Genomic DNA, 22583 nt, shown 5'->3' with positions numbered 1-22583 from the left:
AAAAACAATTGCACTGAACCTCAAACCAAAGGTCGTCTACCGAAACGTTACTGGAGATCGGGCTTAAGCGATTGACGGGCTAAAAGTTTGTTATTTTCTTTCTTTTTTGTCACTTTTTTTTCTGCCATTCAGAGGGGAAAAAGTATGCATGGTAGTGAGCAAAATGTAACACTGATAAATACCATTTATCAACAGAGTTGATTATTATTATTGCTGACGGCCTTTGTTAATGAAAAGGGGTAATTTCTGTGCCCGGGATAATTAGTTATAGAATTGTGACTAGCAACTGGCCAATTTAGCGTTTGTTGAATTACTCTGCATACGATAAATAATGTTTTCATTTTCCCCGACTTCTATAAGAGGATACGCTTTAAAAACATAATTTGAATTTCGAGGGCATGGTCGTCTCTCCGCTGGTTTTTTTTACACCATAGACTGGTCCGCTATCTCAAGGGAATTCCCCCATTGACTCGTACTCTAACACACTTTAGTCTGTCGTGTAGTTTTCATATTGTCTGGCATCCCTGACCACACCCTTGAAAATTGTTATGAGGTCCACCCAGGGAAATATGAAATACACTCTCTAGACCTACTGGAAGAATATGAAATTGCTATCATCATGGCCCAATTTAATGGCTCTGCAATACCCGTAAGCAGAGAATCGGCGCTTACGGAAGCAGGGAATTCTGTGCTTACGGTAAGCGTATTTCACGAGTTAGCGGCGATTTTTGACTTCTACGCGTGCGTACTTCACGTCACTAGGCATTCTACGCTTACAAGGCTAGCGCAGAAATTCGGCGCTTGCACGTATTAAGCGGGGACTCGTGATTGTAAGCGCAGAATTCGGCGGTAAGCAGAGCCATGAAATTGGGGCCAGCTAGTTTGTCCTCGGTATATATGACTAGTTTAATTGAGATAAGCATTGCTATTGTCAAGTAATGGCAGGGGTTTATGAAGACGTACTAAATGGACTCTAGCGCACTTGATGGGTGGTTACACCCTCCGTTCGGGGACGTATTTTTGCCTTGAAATGAAAACCATATCGCAAAAGAGCCCAATGGTAATCAATAAACCCATGGTCCTGAAGATCAGTGGGCCAAATGGGATAACAGCTCTGCTACGGGAGTGTAAGAAATGAACGTTTTAGACACATTTACCTCTTTATCGGTTGAGGAAATTACCTTCATTTGTAAATGTTATAAGCCTGCCTTGACATACGGTATTTTATTTGTATCAAGTGCCAAGGGAGCGGGGGGTATTTGCTGAGTTCCTTTTGGCGACTACCTCGAGAATTTAAAGCTCCAAAGACAAAAAGGGGAAGAAAATAGACTCATTCTATAATTGCTTGCTGTTTAGTATGTACCATCAGCCGCGTATTGGGGTGAGATATTAAGTTATCGTGGCTAACACGGACTGGGAATGTCAGGGCACGAAGCAAGAGCATCACCATCTCCGGGCTTTTTTTTTTTTTTTTCTTTTCTTTTCTTTTTTTCTTCTTCCTCCCCGAAGCTCTCTTTGATTCCTAATTGCAGACGGGTTTTACCTTCTTCTTCTTGAAGACGATATCATGTTATTTTAAGAGTAGGAGAGTCAGAGAAAATATTACCGGGGCCCAGAAGGGACATTTATTTCATGTCACACACAATGGCCAATTCGGCTTTGAATTCACATGGCGACATTTTTTTTTCTCTTCATCTTCTTCTTCTTTGACTATACTTTCTTTTCATTGATTTTGGCCTGGCGTGCTTATGTAGCAAAGATTTCTGTCGAGAGGGGGTGAGATAGAGAGAGGGGGCCGATGGAAGTGCGGTGGATGCATGCACGACACGCCCCTAAGGTGGTCAGGTGTACCTCATAGTGCCTGGCCTGCAGGTGGTCAGGTGCAAACTGCTAATGCCCCCCTAGCACAGACAATGTCCGTAGTTTTTAAAGGGCATTTAACTTAAAACTTTGTCTGCAGCTATATATAAATATTATGTTTTTTTTTAATTGGTGTTTTGTTTTAAAGAATTTGACGAAAACAAAACTGAATTTGGATTTTGATGATGGTATCACTTGTGCCATTAGGAATCCTGACTAAATGACACCTGAATTAAATAAATTAATGTCAATAAACAGCATTTATATCGCGCCAGAATCAGCCTAACAGAATCAGACGCTTAGGGCACTGTAAATACATAATGTTAAACAAGAAGCCATATAAGAAACATGCTGAGTTTCATTAAACCCTTAAATTTGACGTTTTGAGTTTACAAATTACAAAACAAAATTCTGTGAAATATTTCAGACTAACTGTTTTTATTTGGAATATATTATCATATATTTATTCTGAAGTAATTAATTTTTCTTTCTTATTCTATTATTCATTTTTTTTTTCTTTGATTATATTTTTCTACCCCGTCACCCGGAAAACCAAACACTTTCGATCCCTAGCTGTGCTCCGTGTTCATGGGTTGATGTGGCTGTCTGCCCTAGGCACCCTCGCATGCCATCAGCTCGAACACATTGTAGCCCCAGTCCTTCTCATTTCAGCTTATCAGCTGCAAGTTATAGGGATAATTAGCGTTCCAAATCTTTCTTGATATTATATTATTAGTTTCAATTCAATTCAATTCAATTCAGAAAAACTTTAATCATCCTTTGCAGGCAATTACAATAGCAGACCAGCTCCATATAAAAATATTAAGAGATACAATAATTGCCTGCTCATAACTGCTTAATATTAACAGTTATGAAGAAACTGTAAACAAATGGTAAACTTGCGGGTACAACAATGTGTACATTTTTTTTGGGGGGGGGTGGGGGGTGCTGGCTCTGAAAAGAGCCGGTGTGGTATCGACGTTTCGAACAGTGTACTCTGCTCGTCTTCAGGAGAAACGAGCAGAAACGAGCAGAGTACACGCGCAGTATATATATATATACAAATCTCGTTTTTCTTGAACACGAGCAGAGTATACTGTTCGAAATGTCGAAACCACAACGGCTATTTTAATCGCTATTGGGAATTTTTTTTGTTTCCCTGCATGAACGTATTCGCTCCGGATTTTCGCGACCATTGCGACCCCCTTTTGAAATAAAATGTATGTTTACATAGTTTTATACATGTACAATGCTTTATATAATATGATGTGGTTAAAGACACTGGACACTATTGGTAATTGTCAAAGATCAGTCTCTTCACTAAGTGTATCTCGACATGTGCATAGGCCTAAAATAACAAACCTGTGAAAATTTGAGCTCAATTGGTGGTCAAAGTTGCGAGCTAATGATGAAAGAAAAAACACCCTTGTCACATTAAGTTGTGTGCTTTTAGATGCTTGATTTCGAGACCTCAAGTTCTAAATCTGAGGTCTCGAAATCAAATTCATGGAAAGTTACTTCGAAAACCACTCCACGTCAGAGGGAGCCGTTTCTCACAATGTTTTATACTAGCAACCTCTCCCCCATTGCTTGTTACCAAGTAAGGTTTTATGCTAAATATTATTTTGAGTAATAACCAATAGTGTCCACCGCCTTTAAAACAAACAAAGTTATGCTTGATTTAAACCTAAATGTTTTCCAGCAGTTGACTGCATCTGTCGCCATAACTTATCGTCACAACTGCCTAGAGAAATGCAACTCTGATCTTGTTATGCATGTGATGCATTATCAACACGAAATGACAGCGTTAAAACTGACGTAGATGTAGTTCATCCGGTGCTATTTTTTAACTTCCTATTTCCTATGCTTTTGACTTGTATTGTTAAGAAAAACTTGTTGGCGAAGTATAGGCCTTCCTTTGTATTTGGAAGCGTGTTGTTGTTTTAATGTTATAAGTGAAGATTTTTTAAAATAAAACTACCCTGTGAACATTTCGTATAGAGGATAGCGTTTTTGAGATATTGCCGAAAAATGTAGCGGTTATGTCCACGAATGCAAAATAATCAGTTATATTGAAATACTCAGTCTGAGAAGCGTTTCTGACAGTAACGTTTCTATAAGATTCAAATGTTTGGGGATAAAAACTGATATCTCTTTCCAAACCCACCTTTGAAGTGAAATGATTCTCAAAATACTTTATACTATCGAAAGATGCCGTACTTTAATAACCATTACAAGTTAAGTTTGTATTACCATTAATTTGTACGTATACCGTGCCTTTAAAGGCAGATTGAGGCAGCTATTTCTCTCCAAAATGTTCGTTGTTGCTGTTGTTATTACTTATGACTAATTTGATTCGATAAGCGGACAAAGAAATTCATTAAGAAATTCACTGTTCGTCAAGCGAGTATAAAGAATGTTAATTGCGGGAGGGGTGGTTTACCAACTATACCCAATTAGTATACGTTTCACGGCCATGTTGGTTTAAAATAAGTTACTCACATTGGCACGTGGTATCCATGTGACACTCGTGACCACATCATTATTTTTTAATAGCCTGGATTTGCCAGCCTTGTTTTAAAGGCATCGTGTGCAATAATAAGTATTGGCAATTACAATGTTTAATTCCACATTCCATTTCGTGCGTGTCGTGGCCGACCGGTTAAGATCACCGAACTCAAGCTCTGATGGGCCAATTTCCAAGAGCTGCTTAGCAGCCGACTTTGTGCTTACCGTGCCGTTTCATAGTACTGCTATCCGTAAGCACACGAAAAGGCATGCTAACCTTCCGATGGGATTATACGGTATGGAAATGAATGACGTAACGATGTTGATTCATGGTGAATGCGCAAGCTGTCCGCCTAATTGGCTTTCCAACCCGTGAAATAATTATGCTTACAAACAGTTGCTTACCGGTGTAAGCAGCGCTATGAAACTGGCCCCTGATGTTTCTGATCAGGGCCCAATTTCATAGAGTTGCTAAGCACAAAACTTTGCTAAGCATGAAATTTCTTCCTTGGTAAAAACAGGATTAACAACCAAATTTCAATTTGTTGCATATTCCTTGTTACTGGTATTCAGCTGTTGTTTGCTTATCCTGAAAATCCAGTTGAGATTTGGTTGGTAATCCTGTTTTTATCAAGGAAGAATTTTCATGCTAAGAACATTTTTGTGCTTAGCAGCTCTATGAAATTGGGTCCAGCAGAGTGTGGCTTTGAGCCTCGGTGGTGGCACTTGTGCCCTTGACCCTGATACTTCGCACTCTCTGATTTGGTATCAACTTTTGATATGAAGAAAGGGGGTGCAATCCAAGCATGATCAGCTATTTCTTTGATTACTTTGAATTTTTTGAAATTATGGCAGAAAAATAAAAACATATCCCAAATGACCACTGTAGTATCTTGCCTGCCAGAAAGGCCCTGGAATATGTACAAAGTCGTTCTTTTTGATAAGTCACTTTGTCTATTAAACCCGTCTTGTACGGGTGGCCTTAGGTATCACATGTTGCTGTATACATAATGTTTCATAAAATTAATGTGTGCGTGTTAGCCCGGTCCGACTTGGCGGCTATACGGCTAAGGCCGAATCGTGACGTCATCAAACGTTGTAGTATAGGACGTCATTTGCAACACCCTAAGCTAGCCGCCAATTCGGCCTATCTTTTTGTTTTGGGTAGCACAATAGACCTTTATCGCGGTGCGGTCATCTTGATTTTACTCCATTTCAACTCATTGTAACCAAACTGAGGCTGGACGAAATAACAGTCCGGTGCCATGCGCAAAGAATTTTAGCATTCATTACTGTTGTTGAAAACGGGGAACACGACCAAGATGGTGACAGCTTCATAAAGGTCTATATTTTATTAACCTTTTGACACTTGGCCCCGTTTTTTGTTTTATTTTCTTCCCGCCAGATTTTCATTCTGTAGCGACATAGCGAGGGGTATGAATCAATTACACAGTAATAGAATCTGCCACGGGCGTCTCAAGTCATCCAACTGCGTGGTAGACGATAGATGGGTGGTGAAAATAACCGGTAAGAACTAAATATATATCATCTCCAAGATGTTTCGTGCGGAAACAAGGTAGGGTTTTCCCGTAATTTTCTCCCGATTCCGCGGACCGATTGAGCCTAAATTTTAACAGGTTTGTTATTTTATATGCAAGTTATGGTACAAAAGTCACTCAAAAATATGCAAAGTTCAATATAAAAGAGTGGAAGACCACTCGAAAAAGAGTTGTCCGTCTTATTTAGAGAGTACTGACGTCCAATGACGTACTTGATCACAAGGTACTACTTAAATTGGAATTCCTCAGACTGAAGGTACAGTTGCTACGTCACAAGAGACGATATTCACACATACATATTTCTAAATGAACGGTTACTATGCATAAGCTTGTCCCGGGGCATCTGACATAGCAACTGTCTCTGTAGTACAGTGAGTGGTTTAAATTGAAGAAGTAACTTGTGGCTATGCAAGTCATTGAACCAAACATTATTAAAATACGGGATCAAGCAATGGTTAACTTGGGAGTATCGTGAAATTAGTCTGAGGAAATCAAACGTAAGCGGTAAACTGTGACTTTAAGCAAGTCATTACAAGACTTTATGCAAATCTAACCGTAGAGTTGAAACCTACGATTCTTTTCAGAACCACTCCAACTCATTTAGAGATTATCCTTAGGTGTTACTGCATACCTTACTACATGTATATAAATTTTAACTTTGGTTAATTTTTGATTATCGCGAAATAGTGAGTATTCAGATTAAATTAATCACTCACAATATAACCAGCCCGATACTTTGTCTTTAAAGAAAGAAGAACATAGAAACTAGATGTGAGAGTAATTGATGAGCACACGTGAGTTATTTGATGTCGGGCTCTAAACACGGCTTAATACCGTCGAGTTAGGTATGCCACCTATTTCTACACGAGGACATTCGACCAGTGTTTGTACACCGCGCAGTTTCTTTATAGCACTTCATTTTATATAATAAAAAATGTCGAGATAATTAATGGGTGTTTCGCGACGAGCGATGGGCCGGTTCATCGGAGACCAGGGCCGCCGTGATTTGGAGATGAATCACCGACGATTGGAGCTGTCAAGTCGCGGTTCATCCGCCTGCCCGTTGAGATACAGTTCCACCCTCAATGTCTGGAGAAAACAAATCAACATCTCGAATGACTTGATCCCTCGTCGCTGTAGGCGTGGTCTAATCCTCAAAACGGAGGGGGATGAAAGCCTTGATCTGGACTAATCGCAAGATGTCATGATCAAGGGGGGGTAGGGACTCACTTTTTAGAGGATAACACAGGGGATTATGTATTTATTTGTCTTCACGATTCAAAGATTTTGAGTGATGATGGTTTCATGCCTTGGATTTGAAATAAACCCCACGCTTGGTCGCTTGATGAATGACCACAAAATCTCTCAACCAGGCAGCCATCTGCATCAAAGATGACCAGTGCCAATTTTTTTAAATAGCTGCTAAAGAAAACATGCTGAATAACTTTCTGCTGTGTAGGATCCAGGTTAAATGCAGTGGACACTATTGGTTATTACTCAACATATGTTTTAGCAAAGAAACTTACTTGGTAACCAAGTAAAGGATAGCTGTTAATAGTATAAAGGATTGTGAGAAACGGCTCCCTCTGAAGTAACGTAGTTTTCGAGAAAGAAATAATTTCCATGAATTTGATTTCAAGACCTCAGATTTAGATTTTTAGGTCTCGAAATCAAGCATCTGAAAGCACACAACTTCGTGTTACAAGGGTGTTTTTTCTTTCATTATTAACTCGCAACTTCGACGACCATTTGAGCTCAAATTTTCACAGGTTTGTTATTTCATTCATATGTTGAGAAGACTGGTCTTTGTGAGAAGACTGGTCTTTGACCAATTACCAGTAGTGTCCAGTGTCTTTAAGGACTTGTAATTTCCCCACACTTTCACGAGGACTATATCTATTGAAAAAAATGAGTGCATCACAAAATCTCAACTGACTTATGACACCCAACACCATTGGAGTTGTTTTGTTTGTCTGGAAAAGGGATTGAAATGTTTGAATTTTTAATTAAAGGGAAGATACATGTTTAGTAATTACTCAAAAACAGTGATTAACTTAAAACTGACTTTGGTATAATGGGCATTGGAGAGCTGTTGATACAAAACATTGTGGGAAACGACTCCCTCTAAAGTAACGTAGTTTTTGAGAAAGTGTTAATTTCTCACTAAAATATTAAAATACTTCAAGCTAGAAGTCTTTTATTTCTATCTGAAAGCACACAAATTCGTCCAACAATGCTGTTTTTTTCTTTCATCATTTTCTCACACCTTCGACGACAAATTGAGCTCAAATTTTCACTGGTTTGTTATTTTATGCATATGTTGAGATACACCAAGTGAGAAGACTGGTCTTTGACAACTACTAATAGTGTCCATTGTCTTTAAGATTAATCTCACATTGATAGATTTCCCATGGACAGCGACATGATATCATCAAAATTTACCAGGGCTATTCTAAACCTTTCAAACTGATCCACATTGGTAGATCAACATTCAGGAAACTGTTTTCTGATATCCCTTTCGACCCATGCTTGAAGAGTATTATGATAGGTGATTGTGAACAGTAAGTAGTACCAGTTGCCAAATCCATCAAACTCAAGAAGACTTGGCAACATTTGGGGAGTTTTGTTTGGCTGGAAAGTCACACACTTTGAACAACTGTGATATTTTCAACTTAGACTCGAATCATCATTATCATCATCATATATTTATTTCATTGCTGTCTTTACATTTCACATTTCAAAGTAAAGTTTGTCAATGCATTAGTTTCAATAAGTAATACGTTGTAAAACATAGTACATTTTGATAATTCACAATAATTGTTATTGACCAGTACAACACGAATCTTGCCGTTAAATTATCTTTACTTTGGGTGAGAACAACTTTAGATTATTTGTTGTTTCTTCTTTCATCCAGATTACGGTTTACCGACGTTCAGAAGACCTGACGGGAACGTTGAAGATGAAACATATAATTCAAGAGTGGCGCGAGTCTACCTCCCTCCTGAGATCCTGGAGTGTCCTAGTCTAACGCTCACACCACCTGTAGATGTTTATAGGTAAGGTTGACGGCGTTCCTGGTTGAGTTATGCCTAAGAAATATCTGGTATGCAGGTTATGCGTCCAGACTTGCTTATCAGTCCATTCAGTGAAAAGGATAGCACATGCTCTGAAACAAGTGTCGAACCAGTGATTCTCCTGTCGAAGACCTTTAAGCAATGGAGACTCTTGGTAATTACTCAAAATAATTGTTAGCATAGAAACTTATTTGGTAACGAGAAATGGAGAGGTGTTGGTAGTAAAAAACCATCGTGAGAAACGACTCCCTGTGAAGTAATGTAGTTTTCGAGAAATGTTGATTTTCAAGGTGTAAATTCCCACTCAAATAATAAAAGACTTCAGGCCATTATAGGTTTTTTTAGTGAGAAAACTGGTATCTGACAATATTACCAAAGGTGGCAATATGGCAAAACAATATGGCTGAGCAGTTAAAGGAACACGTTGCCTTGGATCGGTCGAGTTGGTCTTTGAAAATCGTTTGTAACCGTTTGTTATAAAAATGCATATGGTTAGAAAGATGTTGTAAAAGTATAACACAATGGTCCACACAAACGTGTCTCGAAATTGCACGGTTTTCTTTTTACCTCGTCGACTAACACGGTCGGCCATTTATGGGAGTCAAATTTTTGACTCTCATGAATGGCCGATCGTGTTAGTTCGCACAGTAAAAGGACAACCACACAATCTCGAGGCATGTTTGTGTAGATAATTGTTTTCTACTTTTAAAACATCTTTCTAATCATAATGCATTTTTAATCATAATGCATTTTATAACAGACTGTTACAAACGCTTTTTATAGACCAACTCGTCCGATCCAGGGCAACGTGTTCCTTTAAGTGCATCGATCTCAAACTCCGATGTTCCTGATCAGCAGAGCCCAATTTCATAGAGCTGCTAAGCACAAAACTTTTCTTAGCATGAAATTTCTTCCTTGATAAAAAAAAGAATTACTAACCAATTTTCTATTTGCTGCAAATTGCTTGTTATTATGGTATTCAGTAGTTGTTTGGTTATCCTGAAAATCACGTGGAAATTTGGTTGGTAATCCTGTTTTTATCAAGGCAAACATTTCATGCTCAGCTACTTTTTGTGCTAAGCAGCTCTATGAAATTTGGCAAGGGTTCGGCTCCCGGCCATGACACATGTGTCATTAAATGAGGCTCAACCATTTGTGTTGCGTCCTTGGGTGGGTCGTAACGCTGTGTGCCCCATGTGCCGTGTAATGCACAAAGATTAACACATTTTACACTTATTTAATATTAAGAGAAAGGGTCTGCATTGTAAACCCTTACCAAGCGCTTCATCAAATTAATGGACCTCGTGTAAAAATAAAAAAGGGGGGAAAAATAACAATTTAATATGCTCGTAGATAAAACGCTTAAGGAGAGCTGATGATAGCCTATTTCATGTAAATATAAAAAATGTTTTAAAGCTACAATTGTTTTTTTTTTTTAGCTACGAAATTAGCTAAGGAACATCAGAAACGTGGATGGTATTTTTAAGCTACCGTAATTCCTACCTCTTGGCTGATCACTCGCGCCAAATACCTCATCTTCATTATTAATGAAATAAACACTTTCGGTCTGAGATGTTCATTTTCGTTTCTGCTGCTGTTAAAAATTGTTGTGATCCTTTTGCTTTGTAAATGTAAAGAAAATGTTCATGAAAAGGTCGAAGTCATTTCAGCTTCATGCTGATGAATATAATTTGATGCTAAAACGTGCATTCGCATCACTGAAAAGCTGAAGTTGTTGCAACCACCTTGTTAGCCCCATGTATGTTGTTATTACTGTCGGTAGATAACATTTCACGAGTTTGTTACTGGCGTTTTTTTGGCCGTGCATCATGCAGGAATGGCGACTCTGATACTAAAGCCATCTTTGTCAAAGACCAGTATTTTCACTTGGTGTATCCCAACATATGCATAAAAGAACAACCTGTGAAAATTTCGAGTCAATTGGTCATTGAAGTTGCAAGAGAATAATGAAAGAAAAAACATCCTTGTTGCGCAAATTGTGTGTGCTTTCAGATGCCTAATAAAAGGCTTCAGGCCTGAAGTCTTTTAATTTTTGAGTGAGAAATTACCTCTTATTAAAATAACTATACTTCAGAGAGAGCTTTTCTTACAATGTTTAACTCTATCAACAGCTCTCCATTGCTCGTTGTCAAGTAAGCTTGTATGCTAATAATTATGTTGAGAAAGTACCAATAGTGTCCAGTGCCTTTAATTTCGTATACGCGTTGTTCAAGCAATCTGTCATACGGTGCTGTTGGCCATGTGTTCGGCCATCGTTAAAGCCACTCAAGACCACACTCGAAATGAATAACTTATAGTGTTCATTTGTCTGCTTCGCGCGTCGGACACTATTCTGTAAAACAACAAATATAATATAAAAAAAAACACTCTATCTCTCTCTCTCTTCTTTTTCTCCATGTTTAATTTGCCTTTTTAACTTCCTAGACATTTTGACATCTGCTTGTCGTACATCAATCGATTCGAGCTATGTGGTATTGGATTCCCAATGAAGAACAAAAAAACAGGCGCGCACGAATTACTGGATTACACGGCCGCTCATTCCCCGAACTGAATAAACGGAATTACTCAAACAGTTCCCATTTGTTGGGTGAACAGAGATACTGCCTTTCGTTGTTTGGTGTTAGTTGAGGCTGCATTCGCCTTATGTTGTTGTTAGTGAAACGGATACTTGTCGAGTGAATTTTTGGCACAGTCTTTGTAACTTTCCATCCAAACCAATGTCACCAGACTGGGTTTTAAATAGGGAAAACAGTCTGGTTCCGTGTTATAAAATGCACGTTTACATTTATTTGTTTTTTGACCGTTCATATTTTAAACATTGAAGCTTTAAACTCTTTATTTTTTACATTTGACTTGTTTTTGTTTTATTTCCTAGCACTAATTTACCTTTTGATTGTCTACCAATTTTCCCCTCTTGTACAGTTTTGCAGTCATTTTAGTAGAAATTGCCACGAGAAACGAACCTTGCGACTCGCAAGATCTCGATAATGTAGACGGTAGGTGGCGCCCTTCTCTTCCCGATCTCACTTCTTCAGACGCCCTACCCGACGACGAGAGATGCCCGTGTCCCGAGGAATACAAAAAGGTCTGAAGAAAACAAAAGTTTTAAAGTAATCAAATAAAAAATTAAAAATCAATTTATCAAATGAAAAGAAAATGTTTTGCTTTCCATACTGTGCCCAATTTCATAAAGCCTGTAAGCAAAAAACAATGCTTAGCATGAAATTTCTTCCTTGATAAAAACAGGATTACCAACCATTTACCAATTGCCACGTGATTTTAGGGTTACAGCAAACAACAGCTGAACACCAGCATCAAGCAGTATGCAACAAATAGAAATTTGGTTGGTAATCCTGTTTTTATCAAGGAATAAATGTCATGCTTAGCAATTTTTTGTGCTCACAGGCTTTATAAAATTGGGCCCTGTTACCAATAAGGTCTGTGCTTTACAAGAAAGTCGATGTGTGGTGATTTTTAAATAGAAACTAAATTACCCCACAATGTTTTTAACTGGAGAGATTACAGAAAAGGGATAATAGACAAGACCTAAAGAAAGCCCATAATGTAGCCCTACTAAAGTAGTCACACTGCCCTTAGGTAGGAACTGTATTTTACGGAGGTTTTTTTTTACTGACGCGTTAACCACACAAGGATTTTAACAAGAAGAATACAGAAAATTTGTGATAGAAAAAAAATGGGAAAAGTCCACTATGTCGTTCTATTAAATTAAGACAGACGTTGTGGGGTGGTTTGTAGGTCTAAGAACTCTACGTGTAGAGTGTTTTGACAGAATGTGGGATACACCCACTATGTTTTTAACAAGAAAGTGAAAAACAAAAGGAAATAATAGAACAAAAACTGGAACAGCCCATAGTGTCGCCCAACTTCATAAGAATGTCCGTACCCCGTCTGTCTGTCGGTCTGTCTCTCTGTCTGTCTCTCTGTGTCTTCTCTTTAATTGGCTACATGCTTGATCAACAATGTGTCTTCCGGGATAAACAATTGTAATTAGGAGTGTTTTAGAAAACAGTTATTCACTGTTTTTTGTTGACAATAAATGACAATATACTGGCATTATTATTTAGATAAATTACTTTGCTCTATTCCAACGATGGTTTTAGTTATAACCACCAAATACAGTAATTTCTTGAGACTATTCTTATTAATCCATCTATCTCCAATTTCCTTTCTCTTTAAGTAGCTCATCGAAAGATGCTGGCAGACCAACCCGACCCTGCGGCCAACCTTCTCCCAGATCAAGACGACGATACACAGTATCAACCCCAACAAGCTCAGCCCCGTCGACATGATGATGCAACTCATGGAGAAGTACTCCAGACATCTTGAGGCGCTCGTAAATGAGAGGACGCAGGATCTCGAGTTGGAGAAACAAAAAACGGATCGTCTTCTCTACAGTAAGTTATACACAAAAGTGGCTTTTGTCTACCCCCATCACCCCGAACCCGTTCTCACTACGTTCTGAATCATGTAGTCTTGTTGCCAGACGATAGTAATGTGCACGGCGAGTAGGGAGCGAGCGGGGGATCGCGATAGATGAGTGATAGTGTGAACCACTTCTTGCACCAAGACTACATTTTTCAGAACGCAGTGAGAACGAGTTTAGTGTGATGGGGATTTTATGCGCATATCCGTCACTTAGTGACGCTTTAAGGCACTGGACATGTTTGGTAGTACGTCAACTGGTCTTTGACAATGTGATGTAGTGGTTTACAAGGTGCCGTGGCGCAATATGCAGCCAATCAAACCAGGAACACAGGGGCGAACCCTTTCTCTTTTCGTAATTAGTGCACTGGGTTACGTGCGTTACACAACACACGGGACCAACGACTTTACGTCCCATTGGAGGCCGAGTTAGGGCTTTGTGTTCTTTGCACAAGTTCACTGTTCGCGGCACGCCCGAATGATGAGAATGCGACCCGAGAACAGTAATCTCAGAACAAGATCAAACACCACCATTCATCTGGGTTTCGAGATAACACTTTACAAAATGGCGGCAGCATCTCAAGAGAATGAGTAAACTAGATGCCAAATTACTCTAACATTGATTGTTATATTTCAAGTTAAAAGCTAACATTAGACTTTATACTGTCATCCCTTAAGAATAAGGTCGAACGTTAGTTCACTTTCTACCGTCAGGTTTCCTACTGTACAAAATTAAAAACTATTTTGGCCAGTACCGAATCGCTTTTCGTGGCGCTGTATCACATCGTCGTTTGAGCGGATGAAACAAGAACGGCGATACTACTTGTTCTCGACTATCCAAAAATAAACCGCCCGAACTTGGCCCGAAAGTCTCCCTATGTTGTGTTTCTATGCAGAGCCCCCACCCGGTCTTTTATGACTTCAAAATTCGCGATCATTAATTGACTTGCTCTGATTCCCCAGTCCCAACATCTCAATATCTTGACAGTATTTGCCACGCGAGACTCAACGGTGAGCGTATCACGTTCCAAAGCCCACCGGTCTTCTAAAATGTCCCCATTGGAAACAATCACGATGAAAAGGGCATTGTGCCCGACCATTATATACAGTGCCTTGAATTCAAGCGAAGATTTTTGTCGTTTCGATTCTCCCATCCCTTTTACTCGTTTGCTTTTAAAGATTACTGCTCAGAAAAAGAAGAAGTTGTAGTTGATAATTCAATCATTTAACCCTTGCAGTTTGGTCGGGGCTATTACCGTGTGGCACACACATACAAAGTTAGACTGAGTGACAAATCCCAGAGGGAGGTGATGCAACTGTCGGAAGGGCCGAGTTAGGGAGGACATTTTTAGCTCGTATCGATCGAAGTGCAGCTCGAATGGACTACACTTTTTTCACATGTAGTTGTCCGCTCGAGAACTTTTATTTATATCCTTATTTTTGGGAAGTTCTGGTGAGGGTAAAAGTAAACTAATTGGGATGGAATTGGGGTGGAAGGATGACCCTGTGTGCCCTTCTCAAAGGTGCTGTCACATTGTGGCACTTCATGTCGATACCATCTGCTAAAAATAGCGATACCAAATCGGGAGAAGGGCGTAGCGCGCCTAATAATGTGAACCTTTTGGGGACACATTGGGCCAACTTCACTCAATGACATTTTTTGTCGACCTCGTTCCCAGGGGTGATCGATCCCGTAGCACCACTTTTTCACTCATCATTCCTTGCTAGCTCTGTACACAGAGCTGTATATAAATTGAGAGGGTTGTGACGCAGGGATAAGTTTTCGTCGTTCACGTGGTTTCTGGACGTTATTTTAGGTCCTAAAGAAGCACAACCCAAGTCTTGTATCCTATATTCACCAGCGCGTTGTTTTTTGAAAGAGCGGGAGGTATTGATACGGTGCGCTTGTTTTTGTCAACTGAGGCCAAAAAAGACTGTGTTAGTCTCGCCCGGCCCGTTCCCAAACATTGCGACCGTTGAAGTGAACTGCAAGTTTGTTTCATTCATTACAAGTTTAAAAGGCAGTGGACACTGTTGGTAATTACCTAATAAAATAACTATTAGCATAAAACCTTTCTTGATTAGTAATGGGTAGAGGTTGATAGTATAAAACATTGTTAGAAACGGCTCCCTCTGAAGTGACGTAGTTTTCGAGAAAGAAGTAATTTTCCACGAATATGATTTCGAGACCTCAGATCTAGAATTTGAGGTCCTGAAATCAAGCATCTGAAAGCAAACAACTTCGTGTGACAAAGGTGTTTTTTCTTTCATAGTTATCTCACAACTTCGACTACCAATTGAGCTCAAATTTACACAGGTTTGTAATTTATGCATATGTCGAGATACACCAAGTGAGAAGACTGGTCTTCGACAATTACCAATAATAATATAATAATAAAAACAACCGTATTTCTATAGCGCCTAACACCTCCAAAAGAAAGTCTCTAAGCGCTCAGAGGGAAACAAAAGAATAATTAAGCATATGGAGATTTAAATAGATATGTTTTGAGAAGAGTCTTGAAACTTGAGATCGTGGTGGCTTGTTTGATGTGTAGAGGGAGATTGATCCATAAGTGAGGAGCAGCAAACTGATAACTACGTTGACCATCTGCTTTGGTGGTAACTTTAGGAATAACGAAGGTGTCTTTGTTAGCAGAACGGAGGTTTCTAGTAGGAGTGTCCAGTGTCTTTAAGCAATGTTCACCGGGACCAAGTGGTCTAAAAACATTGAAACAATGCGCGAAAGACTTGCACGGTTTATTGCCTGGTACCCAACTCATGTTTTTGAACATGGCGTGTTGTGGCTCAGCGGTCTAGTTTACCGGACCCGAGCTCTGGTGGTGAGCAAGGCACTTTATTCAAAAAATACAATTGCGTCGAAAACGGTCGGGAAGTTAGAAGTGCATTCTGCTCTCTCAGCCATTCTTCAAGTGGATGAAACCCATGCAAACATCCTTATGGACAGTTACGATGGTAACCCTGGTTCAGGCAGGGGTAGTTGCCAGTGTGCTCCTGGTGGGACTTGATCTGGGTCGATAACCCAAATCGGTTAAGTGCAGCCCTCACCTTGAGTAGGCCGTCCGGCCTTTGTAATTTAAAGCCATTGGACCCTTTCGGTACAGAAAAAAAAAAAGTTCACAGATTTACAAATAATTTACAGGGTTTACAGAAGGTAGTGGTGAAAGACTTCTCTTGAAATATTACTCCATGAAATGCTTTACTTTTTGAGAAAACGGTAAAACAATATAAATTTTCGTTAACGAGAATTACGGATTTGTTATAAACACATGTCATGACACGGCGAAACGCGCGAAAACAGGAGTGGGTTCACGTTATTTTCTCCCGACTCCGATGTCCGATTGAGCCTAAATTTCCACAGGATTGTTATTTTATATATAAGTTGTGATACACGAAGTGTGGGACTTGGACAATACTGTTTACCGAAAGTGTATAATGGCTTTAAGGCGATCACTCATAAAGAACATCGCTGAGAAGAAGAAACAAATTAACTACCGACCAACGTGGTTAAAAAAGGGTCACACTTTCTCGGTTGAACTATTTCCTGGACACTTTTCTGTTAAAAAAAGAAAGTGGAAATAGCACAGCACAGTTACTATTATTTGGAATTGTATCAAAATGACAAGTCAACAGATGCAGCGTCACTGTGGGCTAGCACCAACAATTGAATCCCAGCGCTCTCGTTGTGAGAGCTTGTCCCAAGCAGCACCTTGTTTAAGGTAAATCCATTGTTATTGGAAACAATGGAAGCTCATCTAATGAGTCTGCTGCCACCTATTAAAAATCAAATCACATTGTTGTCTAAAGGGGAAAACGCAACATGATAGCTACTTTAAAGACACTAGACACTTTTGGTAATTGTCAAAGGCCAGTATTCTCACTTAGTTTATCTCAATAATGCACAAAATAACACACCTGTGAAAAATTGGACTCAAATGGTGGTCGAAGTTGCGAGAGAATAATGGTAGAAAAACACCCTTGTTGCACAAGGTGTGTGCTTTCAGATGCCTTAAATTCGACACCTCACAGCTGAGGCCTCGAATTCAATTCAAATGTTTTAGTGAGAAATTACCTCTTTCTCAAAAACTACGTTTACCTCAGAGGGAGCTGTTTCTCACAATGCTTTATACTGTCAACAGCTTTCCATTGCTCGTTACCAAGTAAGTTTTTTTTGTGCTGACAATTATTTTGAGTAATTACGAATAGTGTCCGGTGCCTTTAAAGCAAGTGGGCGGGTTGGATCAGACTGGCCTATAAAAGTAGAATTATAGGTTAATTGAGACAAATATCGTTACTTGTCTCCGAGTTACAATTCCCCTGATGTGTGGCTGTACAAACAAATTAAACATTTAGTAAGAACGGCACATTAAAGCGTTGCTGGGAATACCTCAATGATGTAGTTGTTGTTTTAATAGCTGGAATGTTGTCTGCAGGATACAATCCTCAGAATTTGAAAAGATTCCTCTGTAAATAACTATAAATTTTGTCAAAATAATTGACATCATTTGTGATTAATGTGGTTTCGTTGAAGGGTGGTTCACAAGGTTTTAGTGATACAGGTTTGTGGAAGGTTAGATTGTCAATGTTTGTGTTGAATTAACATGTGTAGAGAATCAAACGTGAACCCAATGCTCACCGAGTATCACCTTATGAATAATGATGATGAAGTTGTGTAGACAATAACTTTGTTTTCCCACACTTGAGAAATTAAACTAGCCTCGATTCAAACACAACAGACAAAAACACTAAACATTCATATAGAACAATATGAGGAAGATAAACTTAAAGGAGCATTACAGAATTGGTTTTGCTAAAAAAAAACAGTTGCTGGCAATGTGTGCACTTTATGTATTCCACCATCTGCAAAACTGACGAACCTGTAGAAGTTTCAGATCGATCGGCCATCTGGGTCAAGAGAGAATAGTGACAAACCGATTACACATTTTGCATGACATTGATGCAAACAAAAAATAAATAAAACGCTCACTGAGCGATAAACTCCGAACCCAATGTTAAATTATTTATTTCTCATCAAATAATATGGCATTTCAGGCAGAAATATTTCAAGGGATGTTTTCTACTATCATCATCAAGTTTGATGTAAATCTGTGATCTTCACGATTTTGTTTTCTTACAAATTCTGTAACGTTCCTTTAAGCCCCACTCACACTAGAAACTCCCTTTTGCAATTGATTTGTACTAACTCTGGCAAACCTCCTGGTGACAAGGAGTTGCAAGCCCTCGTTCCTAACAGACTTGTTTTTAAAGGCAGTGAAACTAAAAGGAAATTTATGCTGTTTTGGCACACAACTTAAACCCGCTTTTCTGTTCTAGGTTTTATTATACACTTAGAGCCATTGGCGCTTTCTGAACAGAACCAAAATTAAAAGTTCACAGATTTACAAGTAACTTGCAGGGTTTACAGAAGGTAATGGTGAAAGACTTCTCTTGAAATATTATTCCATGAAATGCTTTACTTTTCGAGAAAACATTGAAACAATTATCAATTCTCGTTGTCGAGAATTAGGATTTATTTTAAACACATGTCATGACACGGCGAAACGTGCGGAAACAAGGGTGGGTTTTCCCCGTTATTTTCTCCCGACTCCGATGACCGATTGAGCCTAATTTTCCACAGGTTTGTTATTTTTTTATATCAGTTGTGATACACGAAGTGTGGGCCTTTGGACAATACTGTTTACCGAAAGTGTCCAACTGGAGACACAAATTTTTTTTATAAGAGAAATTTGTCCAGCCCACTCCATACATATTTTCATGTTACGTACATAAAATAATTGTTAAAAACTATCTAAGGTTTGTTTTCATTCCATATATCTGATATTTATATTTTACATTTGAAAAACGTGAGGGCTGCATGACAAATATATTGTTTTCGCCGATGAAAGCCAACCTTTCGTGTTTGGCTACGAGCTGCATCAAACATTCTAATCTGTCTACTCGGCCAAGTGGTTCACCGACCAAATCATGCGAGAAATTTGATAAAAGTTCCACTTGCCACACACGCGTATTAACGCATAACGTTGCGTTCAGAAAAAGGCTTATCGTTGCCAGTTACAGATGGCCGACTTTACCCTGTGTGACGCCAAGTGTGAACTACAGCCTCACCAGCATTTTACAAAGACAAGAGACCTGCAGCCTAATTTCATGGCTCTGCTTACAGTAAGCAAGGAATAGGCGCTTGTGGAAGCAGGGAATACCGCGCTTACGTCAAGCGTACTTCACGGGTTAACAGGGATGGCTTCCACGATACTAGGCATTCTGTGTTTATACACAGCTAGCGCAGAAATTCGGCACTTACCCTGTAAGCGTAGAATGGTGATCGTAAGCGCGGAATTCGGCGGTAAGCAGAGCCATGAAATCGTGCCCTGCTTGACCGCATGTGTCTTGTACGGTGATATTTACACTCTTCGTACCGGCCTTTGGCGAGTGTTTTAATCACCGTTTCACGCTAGCATGACCTTTAAAATAGAAGCTGTGGTAAACACGAATTAAACGCAGTGACGGGAAAATACAGAAGACGTACCCCAAACCGTAGTCGTGGCCCACTTTCTTCCACAACAGTGAGCTCCAATTATTTGCAGACGTCTGAATTAAACAATTAGTGGTTAATGTTTCAACTCACCGTGTCTTTTTTTATGCCTAGGTATGCTGCCCAAACCCGTTGCAGACAACTTACGGCAGGGGATCCCATCCAAAGCCGAGTCTTTTGAAAGTTGTACAATATTCTTCAGGTACGTTCGAAGCTCAACTATTCCATTTTTTATCAGGTTCCCTGGACCTGTAAAGACAGGACCTACATACCAAGGGCCTATACGTGTTTTAAGCCTCCTTGGTTTTGGTCAATATATATTGAAAGAACTTAAAATGTGCACGTGTCCACCCTTTATAGGGCATGTCGGTGCCGTATATGACAACCAAAACCAACTGCAGTGCACATGACCACTTATGGTAGCATAATGAGTAAATTTTCAAAAAATGTATTCCAGTCGGTCACCAAGAAAAGTTTGTGAACTTTGAAATATGAATATTGGCTGTTCTTCTTGGAGATTACCTAGAACTGGTTGCGTGTACCTATTGTGTGAGAGCGCTGAAAGCGCCAAACAGATTACAATACAAAAACGTGTACATAATCCTTTCACTTAATGGAAAGTAAACATTTAGGTAGCTACAATGGGCGAGAGAAGGCTTAGTTACATCAAATGCGTTTCAGTTGAGATTTAAAATTACTTAAAGGAACTACACGTTTAGCAGTATGTGCAATGTTAACTAATTCTACAAACGAGGAGCAGCTGTGGCAAACTACTCTCTGTATCCCGCATAAATTACCCTGTGTCTCCCCAACTCCCACGCTAATGTAAGGTATTTTTTTATCTCTAAATGAGGGCGCTGTTTGAGCTACAGACGTCATATATGTTATTTTGATCATTTGGAGTATTAACACATCAACCAGTGCCTGCAGTGTTAGAACATTACCATTCATCAGTGTAGTTTCCCCATGGTGCACTTTGTCCGTGTCCCTGTACAGATTCCATTGCTGCATTGATGATCATTCCTTTTCTCTTGGTGGCGCCCTTTATTGTTTGTAGAAATTGTTCGTTTGGTTAAAACTATTTAAACTTAAGATCTTGTTGACACAAAATTGGCTACTTTATTTAGCAGATACACAATGTCGCTTGTGGTAATCATTCAATCGACACCATAAGTATCATCATTGTGTGGTACCCCAGAAAAGAACGCCTGTCATTTCCTCTGGTTACAAAATACGCTAGCTCCGTTTCACGTAGGTTTGTTTAGCAATGTCCAATGTCCAATTGAAAAGTAGACGTTCACTGTAGCAACCGCAAATGAATGTCCAACATTGAAATATAAAAGCAGAAATTCGCTGTACAAATTTATGCGAGTGTCCAATGAGTCCATTACCAAACCAATGTCCAAAGTATCGGTCAAGTTATTATTGAAACTTCATCCTACGTGACGGTGCAATAACACTGTTAAAAAAAGATACTGTTTTGTACTTTCAGTTCATAAATAAAATGATTCCAGCCTCTTGAGAAAAGATAGATTCAAGTTTAAGAATCCATATTCACTCTTCATTCTCGGTCCCTTTCCTTGAGCTCTCCTGAAAAGTGCAGGGTTTAAACTTATAGAGCATTCAAGTCACGTATTGATTAGTCCAACGTGGTTTCAGCTCCGAGAACACAAGGCTACCACCGTGCAGAGAATACAGTGTGTGATTATCGTCCAATGCATTTTAAAACACTCCCCGATGCAAAGAGAAGTGCGAGTCTGGTAATCGTCTGGCTCCCTATGCATTATTCTGCTACTGTCGTAGATTAACGTGTCATACTTTTAAAAAGTAGATATACGGGGATGAGTCACTCGAGATTTTAACACTTTACGGTGTTTTTGTGCCTTATTTTATTTTTGATCCGCTGTGAATCCCACTGCTCAGCGGTGTTTGTGTGAAATGCCAAACAAAAAAATAGGTTTGTACAAAATGAAAATTTGCAGCTTTATTCTCGGTATGGCATTTCGAGGATGGAATCTCTTTATTATATACTCCCAGTCATTACGCCCATCGGCACTATTATACTTGTCAATTGTAATTGCACAGGTGGCCAATAACGAAATCCCTTTATTCCGAATACAATTAAGCCTACAAGCATATTAGTATAGGTCTACAGTACGTTTCGAAACACTGGGATTGAATTTGGATGGTATAGTTCACAAGGACGAGCGTCCACGAACCGTGCATTGATCAGAATCTTTCGAGCTCTGTAATGCTGCGATCCGTTGTCTGTTGTTTTAACCACATCGAACACACTGGTCAGCATGCTATGATATCCTACCTACATGTAAGCTTAAAGCATGCCACGTATAATGGCAGCATATTGTGTGTACAAAATCAGTATGTCATGTGTCAATATTATGAAACCAAACTATAAAACATCATTAATTAAGTAAACAGATAAGCTTAGGTTATCCCAGGTATACTTGATCATGTAAACTACACCTGTTCAAAGAAAATTAATGCAAAGCAAGCCCTCTTAACAACATGAAAAAAGCTTGTGAGAAAATG

General features: G+C 39.2%; 1 protein-coding gene across 3 annotated transcripts in view; it reads left to right on the top strand.

Moving 5' to 3' along the window:
* Positions 1–22583, top strand: part of LOC139946004 (atrial natriuretic peptide receptor 1-like) — a 221903-nt gene that overhangs the window by 178283 nt on the left and 21037 nt on the right. For all 3 annotated transcript variants that reach the window (XM_071943584.1, XM_071943585.1, XM_071943583.1), the window contains exons 11-15: positions 5774–5895; positions 8842–8983; positions 11945–12107; positions 13224–13437; positions 20148–20235. In XM_071943584.1, coding sequence (XP_071799685.1) covers positions 5774–5895; positions 8842–8983; positions 11945–12107; positions 13224–13437; positions 20148–20235 — 729 coding nt within the window. The remainder of the gene's footprint in view (positions 1–5773; positions 5896–8841; positions 8984–11944; positions 12108–13223; positions 13438–20147; positions 20236–22583) is intronic.

This window comes from Asterias amurensis, chromosome 13 (assembly GCF_032118995.1).
Source record: "Asterias amurensis chromosome 13, ASM3211899v1".
NCBI lineage: Eukaryota > Metazoa > Echinodermata > Asteroidea > Forcipulatida > Asteriidae > Asterias > Asterias amurensis.
This window is presented reverse-complemented; position numbering and strand designations above follow the sequence as displayed.